Source organism: Bombina bombina, chromosome 7 (genome assembly GCF_027579735.1).
Source record: "Bombina bombina isolate aBomBom1 chromosome 7, aBomBom1.pri, whole genome shotgun sequence".
NCBI classification, from domain to species: domain Eukaryota; kingdom Metazoa; phylum Chordata; class Amphibia; order Anura; family Bombinatoridae; genus Bombina; species Bombina bombina.
Window position 1 is genome coordinate 250432419 of NC_069505.1, and position 25706 is coordinate 250458124.

Genomic DNA, 25706 nt, shown 5'->3' on the forward strand with positions numbered 1-25706 from the left:
AACACCCCCTAACAGTATACAAACCCCCACCCCCCAAACTACCAAGGGCTCTTAAGAGGGCCTTTTGTAGGGCATTGCCCTAAAGTTAACAGCTCTTTTGCTAGAAAAAAACCCCCAAACCCACAAAATAAAAAGAAAGTAAAACCTAATCTACCCATTGCCCTGAAAAGGGCATTTGTATGGTTATTGCCCTTTAAAGAGCATTTAGGTCTTTTGCTGCCCAAGCCCAAATCTAAAATTAAAAACCCACCCAAAACGAAAAAAATACATTACACAAAATAACAAACAAATTATCAAAAATAATAAAAAATATTCATATTCTAATACCCATTTAAAAAAAAAAAACAACAACCCAAAATAAAAAAAACTAATTTAGAATAAACTACCAATGGTCCTTAAAAGGGCCTTTTGCAGGGCATTGCCCTAAAGATATCAGCTCTTTTTCTGATTTTTTTTTTACAAACACCCACTAACATTACAAACAAAAAAATTTTAAATCAGCCAATAGGAATTAGAGCTGCTAAAATCATATTGGCTGTTCAAATAAGCCAATAGGATTTAAGCAGATCTCATTCTATTGGCTGATTTGAGTTTTTTTTGTTTTTTTTTAATATTTTATTAGTGAAAAAATTTGTAGTACAAATACATTCAAGTTAGGATATCCAAAGATAGTACATAGAGAGGTTTCAGATGACAACTAAGGATTGATGGTCTCAGTATTTAGCATAACAGTAATGAGAGGAAGAAAAAAAAAATTCCCTCTCTTACCCCAATTTTTTTACAGTTGAATATTAAGATTTTTTTCTATACGATTAATAAAGGATTTATCTTGGTGTATAACAAAGTCCCTCCAGATCTTTGTATACGAATTGTCATTTTTTCTCTCTAATCTGTAATCATGGGCTGCTGTTAATGCAGAGTTGATTAATACATTTTTTGCCTCCTTAACCGAAGGCACTTTAGAATTAATCCAGTTGATAAATAAAAGTTTTCTAAGGCTTAATATGGCGGTTAAGATGATTTGAGTTATTTTTAAATGAATATTGTTTTTATAATCTGAGATTTGTCTATATTGTGCAAATAAATCTATCATATAATAAAAAGATGTTAAAAAATACACTCTCCTTGTCAGTCAAACTGAATTGCTTCTGCCAAAACCTCTTGAGCTAATACATAAGTCAAAGGTGACAAGGGACATCCCTGCCTAGTACCATTTGTAAATTGGAATTCTATTTAATTAAAAACACCTTCTATTTATATGTGCTTGTTGATTTATATAACCCTTTGTCCTCATTTTTTCAGTATATATATTTTTAATATGGACACATTTTGTCAGAAACAGTAGTGCTCACTATGCATTTTTCTCACCCTTTTGGTATCATATGTTTTCAAATGTGTTATCTCATAGTCCGTAAAAGCTTTCCACGTCTCACTGAACAAATCCCCATAGCCGTAGAAACTCTATGAAAATATAAGTAAAATGTAAATAAAGTTAAAAAAAAAAACAACAGCACACTGCTTCTCACTGTAATATGAATACAAACTGATATGTATGTTTAGATTTTAAAACTTAAATTACATTGAAATTATTTTTTTATTTTTATATAAAAATAAGTTCCAATTCTGAAATTTAAATTTAGGAAATGAAGATTTTCCCCCCACTTGCGTACAACATAAAAACAAATATATAGCAAATATAAATTATACCCTTCATAAAAGGGACAGTCTACTCCAAAATTATTATTGTTTGAAAAGACAGATAATCCCTTTATTTCCCATTCTTCAGTTCTGCATAACCAACACAGTTATTTTAATATACTTTTTACCTCTGCGATTACTTTGTACTCTGCAGACTGCCTACTTATTTCAGTGCTTTTGATGGACTTGTATTTTAGCCAATCAGTGCCGACTCATAAATAACTCCACAGAAGTAAGCACATTTTCTATAGGTCATATGAACTAGCGCTGTCTAGCTGTGAAAAACTGTCAAATTGCACTGAGATAAGAGGCAGTCTTCAAGGGCTTAGAAATTAGCATATGAGCCTACCTAGGTGTAGCTTTCAACTAAGAATACCACTAGAACAAAGCAAATTATTTTTTTCTTTTAATATATTAGAATAATATAAATGCAATATATTCAATATGGAAGCCTTTGGATGACCACTTCTTAAAGGGACATTATACACTCCTTTTTTCTTTGCATTAATGTTTTGTAGATTATCTATTTATATAGCCCATAAAGTTTTTTAAAAAAAATAAATGTATAGTTTTGCCTATTTTTAAATAACATTGCTCTGATTTTCAGACTCCTAACCAAGCCCCAAAGTTTTATGTGAATACCGTCAGCTACCTTCTCCAGCTTGCTCCTGTTTGTGTAAAGGCTCTTTTCATATGCAAAAGAAGGGGGAGGGGGAGTGTCTTATTTCCCACTTACAGTGGGCTTTCCAGTAACCTTTTCAACAGAGCCAAACTGACAGCTTCTAAGTAAGTTTTTAAACAGTTTTATACTGGATTTTTATATCAGTATCTGTGCATTTTTTTATTTTTATTTTTTGGCAACATTTTTTATATTATCTTTTCAGTGAAAAATTGCCCCATATTTAAAGGGACATTCCAGTCAAAATTTACATGTGCATATATTAATTACATCTTTGAATAAAAACATACTTTCAAAATACATGTATTGGCAAAAATCGATACTAGTAAAAGTTATCACTGTTTCAATGTTAACATTTTCTTCTGCTCATGCATGTGAAGCATGGCTAGATATCTGTGCATCTTATTCTTTATAGTAGTGTCTATTACATGCAGTTATATGAAAATGAGTGTATGTATACTGTCCCTTTAAAGCTGTTCTACTATGCTCTGTGGTGACATTTTATTTGTGTTGGGTTTAGTGGTTTCACCATAGAGATTTAGTATATTATATTTAGTAGAAAGTAAAGATATTTTAAATTAATAGATAACCACATGCTCCATCTCTAAAGAGCTACATAAGCAGATATACACAAGATCATGCACAAAGCCATGTTATTGTTTATGTAACCAACAAGCAGCCGGAGGAGTCTCTGGAAATTGGACAGAAACGTGTATGGTTTGGGCGATATAGTCTCTGAAAGTACAGGCTAAAGTCGTAGATGATACATAACTGCTGTGTTACATTTTTATGATGCAAAAACAACCAATACATATTTTAAAAACATTTTAAGCTCACAATACAGGACCCGTTGAATTAAAGGGACAGTATAATTTAAAATGTTCTCCCATTTAATGTGTTCACAAAGATCCATTTTACTTACTTATTGGCTCTAGAAAGCTATGCAAATAAGAGTAGCCACCTGGCTACTTCATAGTGCTAACCGGCTGGCACAATTTTCAGGGGAGAACACTGTGTGTGTGTGTGTGTGTGTGTGTGTGTATGTGTGTATATGTGTGTGTGTGTGTATGTGAGTGTATGTATATGTGTGTGTGTGTGTGTGTGTGTGTATGTGTGTGTGTGTATATATGTGTGTGTGTATATATTTGTGTGTGTGTGTGTGCATATTTGTGTGTGTATGTGTGTATATGTGTGAGTGTGTGTATGTGTGTGTCTATATCTGTGTGTATATGTGTGTGTGTGTATATGTGTGTGCGTATATGTGTGTGTGTGTGTGTCAGTGTGAGTGTATGTGTGTGTGTCTATATGTGTGTGTGTCTATATGTGTGTGTGTCTATATGTGTGTGTGTCTATATGTGTGTGTGTGAATATATATAAAAAATTCCACTAGTCTTGGATGATTAAGAAATCACAGTAGACTAGTAAAATATTTGACTTTCTCCTATGTTTAACACCGAGTGGACTAGTAACTTTTTCCCTCTGGGCTAGTAAACAATAGTGATATTTTCAATTAGATAATGATATAAACAATATAAATTACTTTACTTCCCTTTAATGCATCACATTATGGCAATGTGTTAGAAATGCTTTATTTGATAAAACAGTGTTGCCTACTATTTATGTACAAACATCACAGTTCTAACCACAAATATACCTTGTTTGTCAGAGTTCAGATATAATTCTATTTTAAATAAAAGAATAAAAATACTCTTCAATTAAATCGTGCTCAGTGTCATTTTATCCTACTGTGGTCTCTGAATAGAAGTGAACATATCTGATATCCCAGAATCCATTATTTATTGTATTATCAGCACTAAGGGAGTCCCCACCTGAACAAAACATTATGTACAGACAAAAAGAATGGGAGGGGACATTTATTTATAAGTGACAATAGACTTTCTGCTTTCCATGGTGTGAAATAGAATCTCAAGAGAAAACAACAGTCGTTAATTCCACCATCAGCCTCAGTTATAGTGTCACTGAATGAAACAAGAGCTTGGAAGACATAGAATGAATCTGGCGGGGTCTGGTATGTAGAGGAAATAATTTATTTTTACTAACCTCACTGGGCACAGCAGATAAGGTTCACAGAAGCCAATAGCCTAAATCAGATGGGATTTACAGACAAGTCCCACTGTCAACTGCAGGAACCAGTTATGTATGGGCGGTGACAGCCTTTGGGTTGTTGCAAATACTATAGATATGTCATCATGTTAAAGGGACAGTAAACTCAAAACTGAACCTTTATGATTCAAACAGAACATGCAATTTTAAACAACTTTCCAGCTTTCTTCTGTTTGCTTTGTTCTCTTTGTATCATTTCTTAGAAAGCATACTCTGGTAGGTTCAGGAGCAGCAGAACAGTACTGGGAGCTAGCTAGTGACTGGTGACTGCACATATGCCTCTTGTCATTGGCTTACACAATGTGTTCATTGCTGGAAAGTTGTTTAAAATTGCTCTTTCTGAGCGATGAATAGAAACACATAATTTATGTAAGAACTTACCTGATAAATTAATTTCTTTCATATTGACAAGAGTCCATGAGCTAGTGACATATGGGATATACAATCCTACCAGGAGGGGCAAAGTTTCCCAAACCTCAAAATGCCTATAAATACACCCCTCACCACAACCACAATTCAGTTTAACGAATAGCCAAGCAGTGGGGTGATAAAGAAAGGAGTAGAAAGCATCAACAATGGAAATTTGGAAATAATTGTGCTTTATACAAAAAATCATAACCACCATAAAAAGGGTGGGCCACATGGACTCTTGCCAATATGAAAGAAATTAATTTATCAGGTAAGTTCTTACATAAATTATGTTTTCTTTCATGTAATTGGCAAGAGTCCATGAGCTAGTGACATATGGGATATCAATACCCAAGATGTGGAGTCTTCCATTCAAGAGTCACTAGAGAGGGAGGGAATACAAATAAAAACAGCCATATTCCGCTGAAAAAATTAATCCACAACCCAAAAAAATAAGTTTATTTTTATTTTTGAAAGAAAAAAACTTAAATCAAAAGCAGAAGAATCAAACTGAAACAGCTGCCTGAAGAACTTTTCTACCAAAAACTGCTTCCGAAGAAGCAAATACATCAAAATGGTAGAATTTAGTAAATGTATGCAAAGAGGACCAAGTTGCCGCTTTGCAAATCTGATCAACTGAAGCTTGATTCTTAAAAGTCCACGAAGTGGAGACTGATCTAGTAGAATGAGCTGTAATTCTCTGAGGCGGGGCCTGACCCGACTCCAAATAAGCTTGATGAATCAAAAGTTTCAACCAAGAAGCCAAGGAAATAGCAGAAGCCTTCTGACCTTTCCTAGGACCAGAAAATAAAGTCTTCCTGAAATCTTTAGTAGCTTCCACATAATATTTCAAAGCTCTTACCACATCCAAAGAATGTAAGGATCTCTCCAAAGAATTCTTAGGATTAGGACATAAGGAAGGGACAACAATTTCTCTACTAATGTTGTTAGAATTCACAACCTTAGGTAAAAATTGAAAAGAAGTCCGCAAAACTGCCTTATCCTGATGAAAAATCAGAAAAGGAGACTCACAAGAAAGAGCAGATAACTCAGAAACTCTTCTAGCAGAAGAAATGGCCAAAAGAAACAACACTTTCCAAGAAAGTAGTTTAATGTCTAAAGAATGCATAGGTTCAAATGGAGGAGCCTGTAAAGCCTTCAGTGCCAAATTAAGACTCCAAGGAGGAGAAATTGACTTAATGACAGGCTTTATACGAATTAAAGCCTGTACAAAACAGTGTATATCAGGAAGTATAGCAATCTTTCTGTGAAATAAAACAGAAAGAGCAGAGATTTTTACTTTCAAGGAACTTGCAGACAAACCCTTATCCAAACCATTCTGAAGGAACTGTAAAATTCTAAAAGAATGCCAGGAGAATTTATGAGAAGAACACCATGAAATGTAAGTCTTCCAAACTCTATAATAAATCTTTCTAGAGACAGATTTACGAGCTTGTAACATAGTATTAATTACTGAGTCAGAGAAACCTCTATGACTTAGAACTAAGCGTTCAATTTCCATACCTTCAAATTTAATGATTTGAGATCCTGATGGAAAAACGGACCTTGAGATAGTAGGTCCGGCCGTAACGGAAGTGGCCAAGGCGGGCAACTGGATATCCGAACCAGATCCGCATACCAAAACCTGTGTGGCCATGCTGGAGCCACCAGCAACACAAAAGACTGTTCCATGATGATTTTGGAGATCACTCTTGGAAGGAGAACTAGAGGCGGGAAGATGTAAGCATGATGATAACACCAAGGAAGTGTTGGCGCATCCACTGCTTCCGCCTGAACATCCCTGGACCTGGACAGGTATCTGGGAAGTTTCTTGTTTAGATGAGAGGCCATGAGATCTATCTCTGGAAGACCCCACATCTGAACAATCTGAGAAAACACATCTTGATGGAGAGACCACTCCCCTGGATGTAAAGTCTGGCGGCTGAGATAATCCGCCTCCCAATTGTCTACACCTGGGATATGCACCGCAGACATTAGACAGGAGCTGTATTCAACCCAAGCAAGTATCCGAGATACTTCTTTCATAGCTTGGGGACTGTGAGTCCCACCCTGATGATTGACATAAGCCACAGTTGTGATATTCTCTGTCTGAAAACAAATGAACGGTTCTCTCTTTAGCAGAGGCCAGAACTGAAGAGCCCTGAGAATTGCACGGAGTTCTAAAATATTTATTGGTAATCTCGCCTCTTGAGATTTCCAAACCCCTTGTGCTGTCAGAGATCCCCAAACAGCTCCCCAACCTGAAAGACTCGCATCTGTTGAGATCACAGTCCAGGTTGGCAAAACAAAAGAAGCCCCTTGAACCAAACGATGGTGATCTATCCACCATTTCAGAGGGTGTCGTACATTGGGATTCAAGGATATTAATTGTGATATCTTTGTATAATCCCTGCACCATTGATTCAGCATGCAAAGCTGTAGAGGTCTCATGTGAAAACGAGCAAAGGTGATAGCGTCCGATGCTGCAGTCATGAGACCTAAAACTTCCATGCACATAGCCACTGAAGGGAATGACTGAGACTGAAGGTGCCGGCATGCTGCGACCAATTTTAAACGTCTCTTGTCTGTTAGAGACAGAGTCATGGACACTGAATCTATCTGGAAGCCTAAAAAGGTGACCCTTGTCTTAAGAATCAAGAAACTTTTTGGTAAATTGATCCTCCAACCATGTTTCTGAAGAAACAACACTAGTTGATTCGTGTGAGATTCTGCAGTACGTAAAGACTGAGCTAGTACCAAGATATTGTCCAAATAAGGAAACACCGCAATACCCTGTTCTCTGATTACAGATAGTAGGGCACCCAGAACCTTTGAAAAGATTCTTGGAGCTGTTGCTAGGCCAAATGGAAGAGCAACACATTGGTAATGCTTGTCTAGAAAAGAGAATCTCAGAAACTGATAGTGTTCTGGATGAATCGGAATATGAAGGTATGCATCCTGCAAGTCTATTGTGGACATATAACGTCCTTGCTGAACAAAAGGCAGAATAGTCCTTATAGTCACCATCTTGAAAGTTGGTACTCTTACATAACGATTCAAAATTTTCAGATCCAGAACTTGTCTGAATAAATTTTCTTTCTTTGGTACAATGAATAGGTTTGAATAAAACCCCAAACCTTGTTCCTGAGGAGGAACTGGCATGATAACCCCTGAAGACTCCAGGTCTCAAACATACTTCAGAAAAGCCTGAGCGTTTACTGGATTTACAGGGATACGTGAGAGAAAAAATCTTCTCACAGGAGGTCTTACTTTGAATCCTATTCGATACCCTTGAGAGACAATGCTCTGAATCCAATGATTTTGGACAGATTTTATCCAAAAATCCTTGAAAAACCTTAATCTGCCCCCTACCAGCTGAGCTGGAATGAGGGCCGGCCGCACCTTCATGCGGACTTAGGGGCTGACTTTGGTTTCCTAAATGGCTTGGATTTATTACAATTTGAGGAAGGCTTCCAATTGGAAGCAGATTCCTTGGGAGGAGGATTGAGTTTTTGTTCCTTATTCTGACGAAAGGAACGAAAACGGTTAGAAGCCTTAGATTTACCCTTAGGTTTTTTATCCTGAGGCAGAAAAACTCCTTTTCCTCCAGTGATAGTTGGAATAATAGAATCCAACTGAGAACCAAATAAATTATTACCTTGGAAAGAAAGAGATAGTAATCTAGATTTAGATGTCATATCAGCATTCCAAGATTTAAGCCACAAAGCCCTTCTAGCTAATACAGCTAAAGACATGGATCTAACATCAATTTTGATAATATCAAAAAACATAATTTATGCTTACCTGATAAATTCCTTTCTCCTGTAGTGTAGTCAGTCCACGGGTCATCATTACTTATGGGATATTAACTCCTCCCCAACAGGAAGTGCAAGAGGATCACCCAAGCAGAGCTGCTATATAGCTCCTCCCCTCTACGTCACACCCAGTCATTCGACCGAGAACCAAACGAGAAAGGAGAAACTATAGGGTGCAGTGATGACTGGAGTATAATTAAAAAATTTAGACCTGCCTTAAAATACAGGGCGGGCCGTGGACTGACTACACTACAGGAGAAAGGAATTTATCAGGTAAGCATAAATTATGTTTTCTCCTGTTAAGTGTAGTCAGTCCACGGGTCATCATTACTTATGGGATACCAATACCAAAGCTAAGTACACGGATGACGGGAGGGACAGGCAGGATCTCTATACGGAAGGAACCACTGCCTGAAGAACCTTTCTCCCAAAAACAGCCTCCGAAGAAGCAAAAGTGTCAAATTTGTAAAATTTGGAAAAAGTATGAAGAGAAGACCAAGTTGCAGCCTTGCAAATCTGTTCAACAGAGGCCTCGTTCTTAAAGGCCCAAGTGGAAGCCGCAGCTCTAGTAGAATGAGCTGTAATCCTTTCAGGAGGTTGCTGTCCAGCAGTCTCATAGGCTAAGCGTATTATGCTACGAAGCCAAAAGGATAGAGAGGTAGCAGATGCCTTTTGACCTCTCCTCTGTCCAGAATAAACGACAAACAGGGAAGAAGTTTGTCGAAAATCTTTAGTTGCCTGTAAATAAAATTTCAGGGCACGGACTACATCTAGATTGTGCAGAAGTCGTTCCTTCTTTGAAGAAGGGTTAGGACACAATGATGGAACAACAATCTCTTGATTGATATTCTTGTTAGTGACTACCTTAGGTAAGAACCCAGGTTTAGTACGCAGAACTACCTTATCTGAATGAAAAATCAGATACGGAGAATCACAATGTAAGGCTGATAATTCAGAGACTCTACGAGCCGAGGAAATAGCCATTAAAAACAGAACTTTCCAAGATAACAGCTTGATATCAATGGAGTGAAGGGGTTCAAACGGAACACCCTGTAAAACGTTAAGAACTAAGTTTAAGCTCCACGGCGGAGCAACAGATTTAAACACAGGCTTAATCCTGGCCAAAGCCTGACAAAAAGCCTGAACGTCTGGAACTTCTGACAGACGCTTGTGTAAAAGGATGGACAGAGCTGAGATCTGTCCCTTTAACGAACTAGCAGATAAACCCTTTTCTAAACCTTCTTGTAGAAAAGACAATATCCTAGGAATCCTAACCTTACTCCATGAGTAACCCTTGGATTCGCACCAGTGTAAGTATTTACGCCATATTTTATGGTAAATTTTCCTGGTAACAGGTTTCCTAGCCTGTATTAAGGTATCAATTACTGGCTCCGAAAATCCACGCTTTGATAAAATTAAGCGTTCAATTTCCATGCAGTCAGCTTCAGAGAAGTTAGATTTTGATGTTTGAAAGGACCCTGAATTAGAAGGTCCTGTCTCAGAGGCAGAGACCAAGGTGGACAGGATGACATGTCCACTAGATCTGCATACCAGGTCCTGCGTGGCCACGCAGGCGCTATTAGAATCACTGATGCTTTCTCCTGTTTGATCCTGGCAATCAAACGAGGAAGCATCGGGAAGGGTGGAAACACATAAGCCATCCTGAAGGTCCAAGGTGCTGTCAAGGCATCTATCAGGACCGCTCCCGGGTCCCTGGACCTGGACCCGTAACGAGGAAGCTTGGCGTTCCGGCGAGACGCCATGAGATCCATATCTGGTTTGCCCCAATGACGAAGTATTTGGGCAAAGACCTCCGGATGAAGTTCCCACTCCCCCGGATGAAAAGTCTGGCGACTTAGGAAATCCGCCTCCCAGTTGTCCACTCCTGGGATGTGGATCGCTGACAGGTGGCAAGAGTGAGACTCTGCCCAGCGAATTATCTTTGATACTTCCATCATCGCTAAGGAACTTCTTGTCCCTCCCTGATGGTTGATGTAAGCCACAGTCGTGAAGTTGTCCGACTGAAACCTGATAAACCTCAGAGTTGCTAACTGAGGCCAAGCCAGAAGGGCATTGAGAACTGCTCTCAATTCCAGAATGTTTATTGGAAGGAGACTCTCCTCTTGAGTCCATGATCCCTGAGCCTTCAGGGAATTCCAGACAGCGCCCCAACCTAGAAGGCTGGCGTCTGTAGTTACAATTGTCCAGTCTGGCCTGCTGAAGGGCATCCCCCTGGACAGATGTGGCCGAGAAAGCCACCATAGAAGAGAATTTCTGGTCTCCTGATCCAGATTCAGCATAGGGGACAAATCTGAGTAATCCCCATTCCACTGACTTAGCATGCACAATTGCAGCGGTCTGAGGTGCAGGCGTGCAAAAGGAACTATGTCCATTGCCGCTACCATTAAGCCGATTACCTCCATGCATTGAGCCACTGACGGGTGTTGAATGGAATGAAGGGCACGGCAAGCATTTAGAAGCTTTGTTAACCTGTCCTCTGACGGGTAAATTTTCATTTCTACAGAATCTATAAGAGTCCCCAAGAAGGGAACTCTTGTGAGTGGTAAGAGAGAACTCTTCTCCTCGTTTACTTTCCACCCATGTGATCTTAGAAATGCCAGTACTAACTCTGTATGAGACTTGGCAGTTTGAAAGCTTGACGCTTGTATCAGAATGTCGTCTAGGTACGGAGCTACCGAAATTCCTTGCGGTCTTAGTACCGCCAGAAGAGAGCCCAGAACCTTTGTAAAGATTCTTGGAGCCGTAGCCAACCCGAAGGGAAGAGCTACAAACTGGTAATGCTTGTCTAGGAAGGCAAACCTTAGATACCGGTAATGTTCTCTGTGAATCGGTATGTGAAGGTAAGCATCCTTTAAATCCACTGTGGTCATGTACTGACCTCTTTGGATCATGGGTAAGATTGTCCGAATAGTTTCCATCTTGAATGATGGAACTCTTAGGAATTTGTTTAGGATCTTTAAATCCAATATTGGTCTGAAGGTTCCCTCTTTTTTGGGAACCACAAACAGATTTGAGTAAAACCCTTGTCCGTGTTCCGACCGCGGAACTGGATGGATCACTCCCATTAGTAAAAGGTCTTGTACACAGCGTAGAAACGCCTCTTTCTTTATCTGGTTTGTTGACAACCTTGAAAGGTGAAATCTCCCTTGTGGAGGAGAAGCTTTGAAGTCCAGAAGATATCCCTGAGATATGATCTCCAACGCCCAGGGATCCTGGACATCTCTTGCACAAGCCTGGGCGAAGAGAGAGAGTCTGCCCCCCACTAGATCCGTTACCGGATCGGGGGCCCTCACTTCATGCTGTCTTAGGGACAGCAGCAGGCTTTCTGGCCTGCTTGCCCTTGTTCCAGGCCTGGTTAGGTTTCCAGCCTTGTCTGTAGCAAGCAACAGCTCCTTCCTGTTTTGGAGCAGAGGAAGTTGAAGCTGCTCCTGCCTTGAAATTACGAAAGGCACGAAAATTAGACTGTCTAGCCCTGGGTTTGGCTCTGTCTTGAGGCAGGGCATGGCCTTTACCTCCCGTAATATCAGCGATAATTTCTTTCAAACCGGGCCCGAATAAAGTCTGCCCCTTGAAAGGTATGTTAAGTAGTTTCGATTTAGAAGTTACATCAGCTGACCAGGATTTTAGCCACAGCGCTCTGCGTGCCTGAATGGCGAATCCAGAATTCTTAGCCGTAAGTTTAGTTAAATGTACTACGGCATCAGAAATAAATGAATTAGCTAGCTTAAGGGTTTTAAGCTTAAGTGAAATCTCATCTAATGTCGCTGAGTCAAGGGTCTCTTCAAGAGACTCAAACTAAAATGCTGCCGCAACCGTGACAGGCGCAATGCATGCAAGGGGTTGTAATATAAAACCTTGTTGAACAAACATTTTCTTAAGGTAACCCTCTAACTTTTTATCCATTGGATCTGAAAAGGCACAGCTATCCTCCACCGGGATAGTGGTACGCTTAGCTAAAGTAGAAACTGCTCCCTCCACCTTAGGGACCGTTTGCCATAAGTCCCGTGTGGTGGCGTCTATTGGAAACATTTTTCTGAATATAGGAGGGGGTGAGAAAGGCACACCGGGTCTGTCCCACTCCTTAGTAATAATTTCAGTAAGTCTCTTAGGTATAGGAAAAACGTCAGTACTCGTCGGTACCGCAAAATATTTATCCAACCTACACATTTTCTCTGGGATTGCAACTGTGTTACAATCATTCAGAGCCGCTAACACCTCCCCTAGCAATACACGGAGGTTTTCCAGCTTAAACTTAAAATTTGAAATGTCTGAATCCAATTTATTTGGATCAGATCCGTCACCCGCAGAATGAAGCTCTCCGTCCTCATGCTCTGCATATTGTGACGCAGTATCAGACATGGCCCTAGCATTATCAGTATACTCTGTTCTCATCCCAGAGTGATCTCGTTTACCTCTAAGTTCTGGCAATTTAGACAAAACTTCAGTCATAACATTAGCCATGTCTTGTAAAGTGATTTGTAATGGCCGCCCTGATGTACTTGGCGTTACAATATCACGCACCTCCTGAGCGGGAGATGCAGGTACTGACACGTGAGGCAAGTTAGTCGGCATAACTTCCCCCTCGTTGTCTGGTGAATGTTGCTTAACATGTACAGATTGACTTTTATTTAAAGTAGCATCAATGCAATTAGTACATAAATTTCTATTGGGCTCCACCTTGGCTTTTGAACATATTGCACAAAGAGTTTCCTCTGTGTCAGACATGTTTAAACAAACTAGCAATTAGACTAGCAAGCTTGGAAATACTTTTCAACTAAATTTACAAGCAATATGTAAAATCGTTACTGTGCCTTTAAGAAGCACACAAAAAACTGACACAGTTGAATAAAAATGAACCGGATTAGTTATATAAACCAAATTTAGCAAAGGATTGCACACATTAGCAATGGATGATTAACCCTTAATATCAGAAAAAAACGTATAACAATTGACAATATAAGCGTTTTTATCACAGTCAAGCACAGTCTCACAGGTCTGCTGTGAGTGATTACCTCCCTCAAAACTAGTTTTGAAGACCCCTGAGCTCTGTGGAGACGTCCTGGATCATGCAGGGAGAAAAGGACAGACTGTGACTGAATTTCTGATGCGTAGTAAAAGCGCCAAAATAGGCCCCTCCCACTCACACTACAACAGTGAGGGAAGCTCAGTAAACTGTTTTAATTTAAAACAACGACAGCCATGTGGAAAATAAAGCCCAAAACAATTTTCACCAAGTACCTCAGATAATTAAACGATTTAACATGCCAGTAAACGTTTAAAATCTAATATATGAAATGTCATTAAAAAGCCTGCTGCTAGTCGCTCACACTGCAAGTTAGGCTAAAAGTTATATGCATACAGTATTTTCCCAGTGAAGTGCCATTCCCCAGAAATACTTAAGTGTAAACATATATACATGTCAGCCTGATACCAGTTGCTACTACTGCATTTAAGGCTGTACTTACATTATATCGGTATTAGCAGTATTTTCAAAGTCAATTCCATTCCTTAGAAAATAATATACCGCAACATACCTCTTTGCAGGTGAACCTGCCCGCTGTCCCCTGATCTGAAGTTACCTTACTCCTCAGAATGGCCGAGAACAGCAAACGGATCTTAGTTACGTCCGCTAAGATCATATACAAAAACTCAGGTAGATTCTTCTTCAAATTCTGCCTGAGAAGGAAACAACACACTCCGGTGTCGTTTAAAATAACAAACTTTTGATTGAAGATATAAAAAACTAAGTTTAATCACCACAGTCCTCTCACACATCCTATCTATTAGTTGGGTGCAAGAGAATGACTGGGTGTGACGTAGAGGGGAGGAGCTATATAGCAGCTCTGCTTGGGTGATCCTCTTGCACTTCCTGTTGGGGAGGAGTTAATATCCCATAAGTAATGATGACCCGTGGACTGACTACACTTAACAGGAGAAATAGCATCACAAATAAAATGATTAGCATGTTGCAGTAATAGAATAATGCTAGATATGTCAGAATCCAATTCTTGTTGCGCTAAATTCTACAACCAGAAAGTTGATGCAGCCATAACATTAGCCAAAGAAATAGCAGGTCTGAGAAGATGACCTGAATATAAATAGGCCTTCCTTAGATAAGATTCAAGCTTCCTATCTAAAGGATCCTTAAAGGAAGTACAATCTTCCATAGGAATAGTGGTACGTTTAGCAAGAGTAGAAATAGCCCCATCAACTTTGGGGATTTTTACCCAAAACTCTATAGATTTTGCTGGTAAAGGACACAATTTTTTAAACCTTAAAGAAGGAATAAAAGAAGTACCTGGCTTATTCCATTCCCTAGAAATCATATCAGAAATAGCCTCAGGAATAGGAAAAACCCCTGGAGAAACCACAGGAGGTTTAAAAACAGCATTTAAACGTTTATTAGACTGAATGTCAAGAGGACTGGTTACCTCAATATCCAAAGTAATTAACACTTCTTTTAATAAAGAACGCATATACTCTATTTTAAATAAATAAGTAGATTTGTCAGTGTCAATGTCTGAGGAAGGATCTTCTGTCTCAGATAGATCCTCATCAGAAGAGGATAAATTATTATGCTGTTGGTCATTTGAAATTTCATCAGCTAAATGAGAAGTTTTAAAAGACCTTTTACGTTTATTAGAAGGTGGAAATGCAGACAAAGCCTTCAGAATAGAATCAGAAACAAATTCTTTAAAATTTACAGGTATATCATGCACATTAGAAGTTGAAGGAACTGTAACTCGCAATGTACTATTACTGATGGAAACACTATCTGCATGTAAAAGTTTATCATGACAACTATTACAAATGACATTCGGTGAAATAATTTCTACAATTTTACAACAAATGCATTTAGCTTTGGTAGAACCGATGTCAGGCAGCAATGTTCCAGCAGAAACTTCTGAGGCAGGATCAGATTGGGACATCTTGCACAATGTAAGAGAAAAAACAACATATAAAGCAAAATTATCTATTTCCTTATATGACAGTTTCAGGAATGGGAAAAAATGCAAAAGCATAGGCCTCTGATAGAGAAAAAAGCAAGAGGCAAACATCAATGGGGTATTGAAATAATGAAAAAAAAATTGGCACCGGAAATGACACACTCGCGTCACTAATGACGGCGTCATGTGAAAGGTCTCGGCGTCACGTATGACGCCGGAAATGACGAAGTTGCGTCATAAACGTATTTTTTCATGCCAAAAATATTTTCGCACCAAGAATGACGCAATAAAGTTTAGCATTTGACGCACCCGCAGGCCTAATACCCGCAATAGCAAGAAGTAGTCAATTGAAAAAAAGACTAAACCCCAGGTAAGAAATACATTTCTTAAAATGTTTATATTACCCAAATATGAAACTGACAGTCTGCAGAAGGAAATACATGAACCTGACTCATGGCAAATATAAGTACAATACATATATTTAGAACTTTATATAAATGCATAAAGTGCCAAACCATAGCTGAGGTGTCTTAAGTAATAAAAAAAAAACATACTTACCAAAAGACACCCATCCACATATAGCAGATAGCCAAACCAGTACTAAAACAGTTATTAGTAGAGGTAATGGTAAATTGAGAGTATATCGTCGATCTGAAAAGGGAGGTAGGAGATGAATCTCTACGACCGATAACAGAGAACCTATGAAATAGACCCCCGTTAGGGAAATCTTTGTATTCAAATAGGTGATACTCCCTTCACGTCCCTCTGACATTCGCTGTACTCTGAGAGGAATCAGGCTTCAACAATGCTGAGAAGCGCATATCAACATAGAAATCTTAGCACAAACTTACTTCACCACCTCCATAGGAGGCAAAGTTTGTAAAACTGAATTGTGGGTGTGATGAGGGGTGTATTTATAGGTATTTTGAGGTTTGGGAAACTTTGCCCCTCCTGGTAGGATTTTATATCCCATATGTCACTAGCTCATGGACTCTTGCCAATTACATGAAAGAAATTTTGTGTTTCACATCCCTTTAACTGTTTGGTTGTTGCTCTGTTTATGTTCTGCTATAAACAAACCGACCATGTAATTATCCAACTGATACAAACACTCACTAATGATTTTCTAAACACACACTATGTTCAGGGGACGACAAACTAAGGGAGCTGTTTGTCCCGCTGGTAAAAAGGATCATTGGGGACACATTACATTTTACAATATAGTGTCCCTACAAGTATACACCAATAACTGTTTACCATCTCTTTAAAAAAACAATACTGTCTTATCATCTAGCATATTAATGCATCAAAGAATAGTCAGCCCTAAAACCGCTATAAAGTGGCAAATGATGGCATGAAATTTGTACAGCAGCATTCTACATTTTCAACTTTAATTTAGGACTTATGTCATCATTACTGTACTTAAAAACATCCCTATGCTTTCTGTATGTGGGGAGATGATCCGTTCTGGGGGCAAAACAGGGATGTCAGCAAGGGGAGAGGTGTCAAGTGCCAAGTTGTGCCAGGTTAAAAATAAGATTGGAGATATTAGCCCTCTCTGGCAACCAGCAGGTTAACAGAAATCCTTGTCTAGTTTTATAACAATACTATGTTACTGTGCTTCTGGTATCCTACTCCCAAATTCTCATAGACCTAAATTTAGCAATAAATGATGCGTCTGCGCCATTATGCACACTTGGCATTATACCAATGTATTTTCTTGACTCGCTCAGGAATACGTTTGGCTGAAGTTATTTCCTGTTCTCACACTAAGAAGTAAGAAACTAGAAGCTCAATCACAATCCTGCGAAACTGGATCTACGCTTTCATCTCCAGCGTTCTCTCAATAATGAGTTACTTAACACCTCACAAAAACTCAAAAGCCTTAAAGCAGTGTAACAATATATCTGTACTTTAAACTGAAATAAAAGCAACCTAAAATCTAAAACAGGGGATGTGCCACCTTTGCACATAAGCATCATGTTCATTATTTTCCCATTTGTAGGAGCAGTCATTAAAATGTATGAATTCTACTGGTTGAAATCAATATTACGTATTGTTTGCATTATACATCATGCACATGTGATAGCATTCTGTGTCTCACATACCCACACACACGCTCCCATTCTGCGTCTCACACACACACTGCCATTCTGCGTCTCACACACACACTACCCTTCTGCGTCTCACACACACACTGCCATTCTACGTCACACACACACACGCTGCCATTCTGCGTCACACACACACACGCTGCCATTCTGCGTCACACACACACACGCTGCCATTCTGCGTCTCACACACAGACTGCCATTCTGTGTCTCACACACGCGCTGCCATTCTGTGTCTCACACACGCTGCCATTCTGCATCTCACACACGCTGCCATTCTGCGTCTCACACACGCTGCCATTCTGCGTCTCACACACGCTGCCATTCTGCGTCTCACACACGCTGCCATTCTGCGTCTCACACACGCTGCCATTCTGCGTCTCACACACAGTGTCACACACGCTGCCATTCTGTGTCTCACACACACAAACACACATGCTGGCATTGTACGTCTCACACACACATACACACATGCTGGCATTGTACGTCTCACACACACATACACATGCTGGCATTGTACGTCTCTCACACACACATACACATGCTGGCATTGTACGTCTCTCACACACACATACACATGCTGGCATTGTACGTCTCTCACACACACATACACACATGCTGGCATTGTACGTCTCACACCCACATACACACATGCTGGCATTGTACGTCTCACACACATGCTGGCATTGTACGTCTCACACACATGCTGGCATTGTACGTCTCACACACATGCTGGCATTGTACGTCTCACACACATCCTGGCATTGTACGTCTCACACACATGCTGGCATTGTACGTCTCACACACACATACACACATGCTGGCATTGTACGTCTCACACACACATACACACATGCTCGCATTCTGTGTTTCACACACAAATACACACATGCTGGCATTCTGTGTTTCACACACACATACACACATGCTGGCATTCTGTGTTTCACACACACATACACACATGCTGGCATTGTACGTCACACACACACATACACACATGCTGGCATTGTACGTCTCACACACACATACTGGCATTGTACGTCTCACACACACATACACACATGCTGGCATTGTACGTCTCACACACACATACACACATGCTGGCATTGTACGTCTCACACACACATACACACATGCTGGCATTGTACGTCTCACACACACATACACACATGCTGGCATTGTACGTCTCACACACACATACACACATGCTGGCATTGTACGTCTCACACACACATACACACATGCTGGCATTGTACGTCACACACACACATACACACATGCTGGTATTGTTCGTCTCATACACACATACACACATGCTGGAATTGTACGTCTCATACACACATATACACATGCTGGCATTGTACGTCTCACACACACATACACACATGCTGGCATTGTACGTCTCACACATACATACACACATGCTGGCATTGTACGTCTCGCATACACATGCCGGCATTGTACGTCTCACACACACATACACACATGCTGGCATTGTACGTCTCACACACACATACACACATGCTGGCATTGTACGTCTCACACACACATACACACATGCTGGCATTGTACGTCTCACACACACATACACATGCTGGCAATGTATGTCACACACACATACACACATGTTGGCATAGTACGTCTCACACACACATACACACATGCTGGCATTGTATGTCTCGCACACACATGCTGGCATTGTACGTCTCACACACACATGCTGGTATTCTATGTCTCACATACACACACATGCTGGCATTCTGCATCTCAGACACACACACTGGCATTTCCCTCCATATATACATATACAATGACAATCGATTTTAAGTGGTGTCACTTACTGTGTCCCACATGACAATATGAACGTCGGTACTGAATGAATTATTCACATGTTGCGTTATATAGAGATTGACAAAGTCACAAAAGTGATGATACATATTTACACCTGCAAATAATGATAAAAATCCAATGATTTATCCGAAACAAAGTAGGAGAAAGCAGTCTTGCACTTTCCTAAGAATAACTAACAATATAAACGTAATCAAATAATTGGTAAAACACAGATCTACTTTTTTACTTAAATGTAGGAACAAAACATTGAGTAAAACCAAATGTTGTCTTTAAAACATAAAGGAACATTACATTGTAACAATGACATACACTACTTAATTAGTATATCCCTTTAACGATCATAACTAAGCAAATGCATATTGTTCAAGTCATTGTCCTCTCTAACATCCTCATGTAATAGATCCCATACAGTATATGTGATAAGATAGCCAGAATGAGTGTTATAGAGGTAAAGTTACTAAACGCAGCTGCACAGAAATCAACATGAGGCTACTGACATATAGATATAGTTACTCACAGAAGCAGAACATAGAATAAAGATGTGGCCTACCTTAAATCAGTGTATACATATATAAGCTTGATACCAAAGTTTACCAAATGTTTGAATGTATGTTATATGTGTGAAGTAGAGGCTCTACTGCTGGGTAAAATGCATATTGTGTATCTATGAATATGAGGATCTACTGCTGGGTAAAATGCGTATTGTGTATCTATGAAACTGGGGATCTACTGCTGGATAAAATGCATATTGTATATCTATGAAACTGGGGATCTACTGATGGGTAAAATGCATATTGTATATCTATGAAACTGAGGATCTACTGCAGGGTAAACTGCATATTGTGTATCTATGAAAATTGGGATCTACTGCTGGGTAAAATGCATATTGTATATCTATGAAATTGAGGATCTACTGCAGGGTAAACTGCATATTGTGTATCTATGAAAATGGGGATCTACTGCTGGGTAAAATGCATATTGTATATCTATGAAGTGAAGGATCTACTGCAGGGTAAATGCATATTGTGTATCCATGAAACTGAGGATCTACTGAAGGGTAAATGCATATTATGTATCTATGAAACTGGGGATCTACTGCAGGGTAAAATGCATATTGTGTATCCATGAAAGTGAGGATCTACTGCAGGGTAAAATGCATATTGTGTATCTATGAAGCTGAGGATCTACTGCAGGGTAAAATGCATATTATGTATTTATAAAACTGGAGATCTACTGCAGGGTAAAATGCATATTGTGTATCTATGAAGTTGAGGATCTACTGCAGAGTAAAATGCATATTGTGAACAAAAAAGAGGAAGAGACCTCTCAAAAGTCTGCACATATAGCACTCTAAGCCTGGACTAGTAGTGGAGAAATTGGGAAAATTAAAATATAACTTTTATTTGGTATATTTAAAATAAAACACTCAATTAAAAACAACCAAAGAATTGGAGGCCTATTCCTTAATTATCAGTAAGCCTTTGATATGTCAAAAGTAATACAAGGAAATTGTATAGATGGGGAGCTATATCTATGACCACTATTAGACAAATCAATAATAGGTAGTGAGGATCAATATTGCAATATCAAGCACAAGATATGTTGTGATTATGTACCTTCAGAGCATACGAATAAAACGTGACACCTTATAAGTGTTTTTATACACTTTTATAGCTGTGTGATATCACTTTATTTGTGCATATACCGTCATATTCATATTATACTTGGATTGATATTATAGATTTCAAAGCATTCAAATTGCACGCAACCCCTTGTGAGTGTATTTATATGTTATTTGTGACTGTGTGACATCACATTATTTATGCATATAGCATCACATTAATGTTGTACTTGGATTAATACTGGATAATGTAACTTTCAGAAAATGCGAATTGCATGTAACTCCTTGTGAATATTTTTCTATGATTTTTATAGCTGTGTGATATCACTTTATTTGTACATGTAACATCACATTCATATTATCCTTGGGCTAATATTAGATAAGGCAATCAAAATACACGCAACACCAAGTGAATGGTTTTATAATACATTTTCCATATTTAGTTTCTAAGATTAATAAAGATCAACTTAGATAAAATGGTGTCCGTGTCTAATTACTTATCATTAGAATATAGTTCTGGCTTAATTTCTTATTATTACTGTAGTGGTATGTGTCAGCACATAAGTTAGCTCGGCATATCAGGTTGGAGTATATTTTCTAAAATATCAGGTTGGAGAATATTTTCTAAAATATCAGGTTGGAGTATATTTTCTAAAATGAATAGATCATTTATATCTAATATAACTCATTTTCAATAAATTGAGTTAATAAAATTGCTGGTTATTTACTTTTATATTAAAGATAAAGTTTATCCACTATTATGCAAATTAAGTACTACAATAGGAGACAAGGTTTATCTGCAATTAATTGCAAAATACAGAAAGTAGGTTTGCAATGGCTAAGCGTGCATCTATGGATTGCACTGGTGTAATAGGTTCTTTTAACCAAATAACTATGCCGGTATATATCCGGTCTATGTTTGATGCTGCTAAAAAAAAATATATCAACTTTTTAAAGCCACTAGTTAAATTTCTATTGTGTGCTTCAATAATGATGTCAATCCTATTAGCTCTTTATAGCAGTAGTAACCAAATTATTAAAGGGCCACTGTAAGTAAATATTTTCTATGCCTGTTACTAACTAACTACCCCAAATACGCTTTTTATCAATAGCATTTCATTAACATATCTCTACCGTATATCAGAAATCTTGTCTGCAAATTTAATTGTTTTCCAAACCCACTCCGTGGGTATCCTTTGCTCTGTACCAATCAGTTTACAATACCTAGGTTTCAAAATGGCGCTTTAAACACAAAGTTATTGGTTTAAGTATTTTGAACATGCAGTGCTGAAAATAGTGGGCAGGATAACGTGACATCATAGGTGAATAAAAGATATAACTTTTAGAACGTTATGAAACTTTGTTTTGGAGAAAATATAGGTCAGTAGGTTTTAATTAATGTTTATTAACTTTAATATGTTAGTTGTTTAGCTTAAAAATTATAACAGAAAGTAATCCTTTAATAGTTACAGCAAAGTTAGCAGTACGTTAGCAATTGGAATGATCGTTTGCACAAATTATAAGTTAAGGTCGGTTGGTATCAAACATACCCCCTACATAAAGTACCAATATGCAGCTCAGATTAAGTAGCCAGTTTTAAATAAAGTCCCTCGCTAATAGTGTGTGACTAGTCACATTCTGTTCGGTCTGAATTAGCGATAGCTCAATTTGTAGCCAAGTAACATTATTTGTAAGTTTATTTGTTAAATCTATTAGGTTTATTACATCTATTCCCGCCTATACAGGCCAACAATTCTAGGTAGAATTTTAAAAATAAATAGAGCTCCCCTAAGCTCTACAACCCCATGACCGGTTTCGCCCATATAGGGCTTTTTCAAAGGCGAAAACGGTCAGGGGGTTGTAGAGCTTAGGGGAGTTCTATTTATTTTTAAAATTTTACCTAGAATTGTTGGCCTGTATAGGCGGGAATAGATGTAATAAACCTAATAGAGTTAACAAATAAACTTACAAATAATGCTACTTGGCTACAAATTGAGCTATAGCTAATTCAGACCGAACAGAATGTGATTAGTCACACACTATTAGCGAGGAACTTTATTTAAAACTGGCTACTTAATCTGAGCTGCATATTGGTACTTTATGTAGGGGGTATGTTTGATCCCAACCGACCTTAACTTATAATTTGTGCAAACGATCATTCCAATTGCTAACGTACTGCTAACTTTGCTGTAACTATTAATAATTTGGTTACTACTGCTATAAAGAGCTAATAGGATTGACATCATTATTGAAGCACACAATAGAAATTTAACGAGTTGCTTTAAAAAGTTGATATATTTTTTTAGCGGCATCAAACATAGACCGGATATATACCGGCATAGTTATTTGGTTAAAAGAACCTATTACACCAGTGCAATCCATAGATACACGCTTAGCCATTGCAAACCTACTTGCTTGTATTTTGCAATTAATTGCACATAAACCTTTTCTCCTATTGTAGTACTTCATTTGCATAATAGTGGATAAACTTTATCTTTAATATAAAAGTAAATAACCAGCAATTTTATTAACTCAATTTATTGAAAATGAGTTATATTAGATATAAATGATCTATTCATTTTAGAAAATATACTCCAACCTGATATTTTAGAAAATATACTCCAACCTGATATGCCGAGCTAACTTATGTGCTGACACATACCACTACAGTAATAATAAGAAATTAAGCCAGAACTATATTCTAATGATAAGTAATTAGACACGGACACCATTTTATCTAAGTTGATCTTTATTAATCTTAGAAACTAAATATGGAAAATTTATTATAAAACCATTCACTTGGTGTTGCGTGTATTTTGATTGCCTTATCTAATATTAGCCCAAGGATAATATGAATGTGATGTTACATGTACAAATAAAGTGATATCACACAGCTATAAAAATCATAGAAAAACATTCACAAGGAGTTACATGCAATTCGCATGTTCTGAAAGTTACATTTTCCAGTATTAATCCAAGTACAACATTAATGTGATGTCACACAGTCACAAATAACATATATAAATACACTCACAAGGGGTTGCATGCAATTTGAATGCTTTGAAATCTATAATATCAATCCAAGTATAATATGAATATGACGGTATATGCACAAATAAAGTGATATCACACAGCTATAAAAGTGTATAAAAACACTTATAAGGTGTCACGTTTTATTCGTATGCTCTGAAGGTACATAATCACAACATATCTTGTGCTTGATATTGCAATATTGATCCTCACTACCTATTATTGATTTGTCTAATAGTGGTCATAGATATAGCTCCCCACCTATACAATTTCCTTGTATTACTTTTGACATATCAACGGCTTACTGATATTTAAGGAATAGGCCTCCAATTCTTTGGTTGTTTTTAATTGAGCGTTTTATTTTAAATATACCAAATAAAAGTTATATTTTAATTTTCCCAATTTCTCCACTACTAATCCAGGCTTAGAGTGCTATATGTGCAGTCTTTTGAGAGGTCTCTTCCTCTTTTTTGTTCAGTATATTACATACTGCACAGCACCAACTTTTCTGCTATAATAAGAATGTAGACATGAACACGTTTTTTGTCAGCTAATACTAATATAGAAAAGGTCGCCGGTGTGGTGCCACTGTATTTGTGTTGTGGTAAAATGCATATTGTGTATCTATGAAACGGAGGATCTACTGCAGGGTAAATACATAGTGTATCTATGAAACAAAGGATCTACTGCAGGGTAAAATGCATATTGTGTATCTATGAAGCTGAGGATCTACTGCAGGGTAAATACATATTGTGTATCTATGATACTGAATATTTACTGCTGGGTAAAATGCATATTGTTTATCTATGAAGTAGAGGATCTACTGCAGTGTAACAATGCATATTGTGTATCTATGAAATGGAGGATCTACTGCTGGGTAAATGCATATTGTGTATCTATGAAATGGAGGATCTACTGCAGGGTAAAATGCATATTGTGTATCTATGAAACTGAGGCTCTACTACAGGGTGAATACATATTGTGTATCTATTAGGCGGAGGATCTACTGAAGGGTAAATGCATAGTGTAATCTATGAAACTGAGGACCTACTGGAGGGTAAAATGCATATTGTGTATCTATGAAGCTGAGGATCTACTGCTGGGTAAAATGCATATTGTGTATCTATGAAACTGAGGCTCTACTGCTGGGTAAAATGCATATTGTGTATCTATGAAACTCAGGATCTACTGCAGTGTAAATGCATATTGTGTATATATGAAACTGAGGATCTACTGCAGTGTAAATGCATATTGTGTATCTATGAAACTGAGGCTCTACTGCAGAGTAAATGCATATTGTGTATCTATGAAACTGAGGCTCTACTGCTGGGTAAAATGCATATTGTGTATCTATGAAACGGAGGATCTACTGCAGGGTAAATGCATATTGTGTATCTATGA

At 38.1% G+C, this 25706-nt stretch overlaps 1 protein-coding gene across 2 annotated transcripts in view; it reads right to left on the minus strand.

Moving 5' to 3' along the window:
* Positions 1 to 25706, minus strand: part of EOGT (EGF domain specific O-linked N-acetylglucosamine transferase) — a 198417-nt gene that overhangs the window by 116036 nt on the left and 56675 nt on the right. The window contains exons 8-9 of one of the 2 annotated variants that reach the window (XM_053720693.1): positions 19645 to 19748; positions 1369 to 1461 (exon numbers count right to left, since the gene is read on the minus strand). In XM_053720693.1, coding sequence (XP_053576668.1) covers positions 1369 to 1461; positions 19645 to 19748 — 197 coding nt within the window. The remainder of the gene's footprint in view (positions 1 to 1368; positions 1462 to 19644; positions 19749 to 25706) is intronic. The other variant, XM_053720694.1, reaches the window with a different exon arrangement.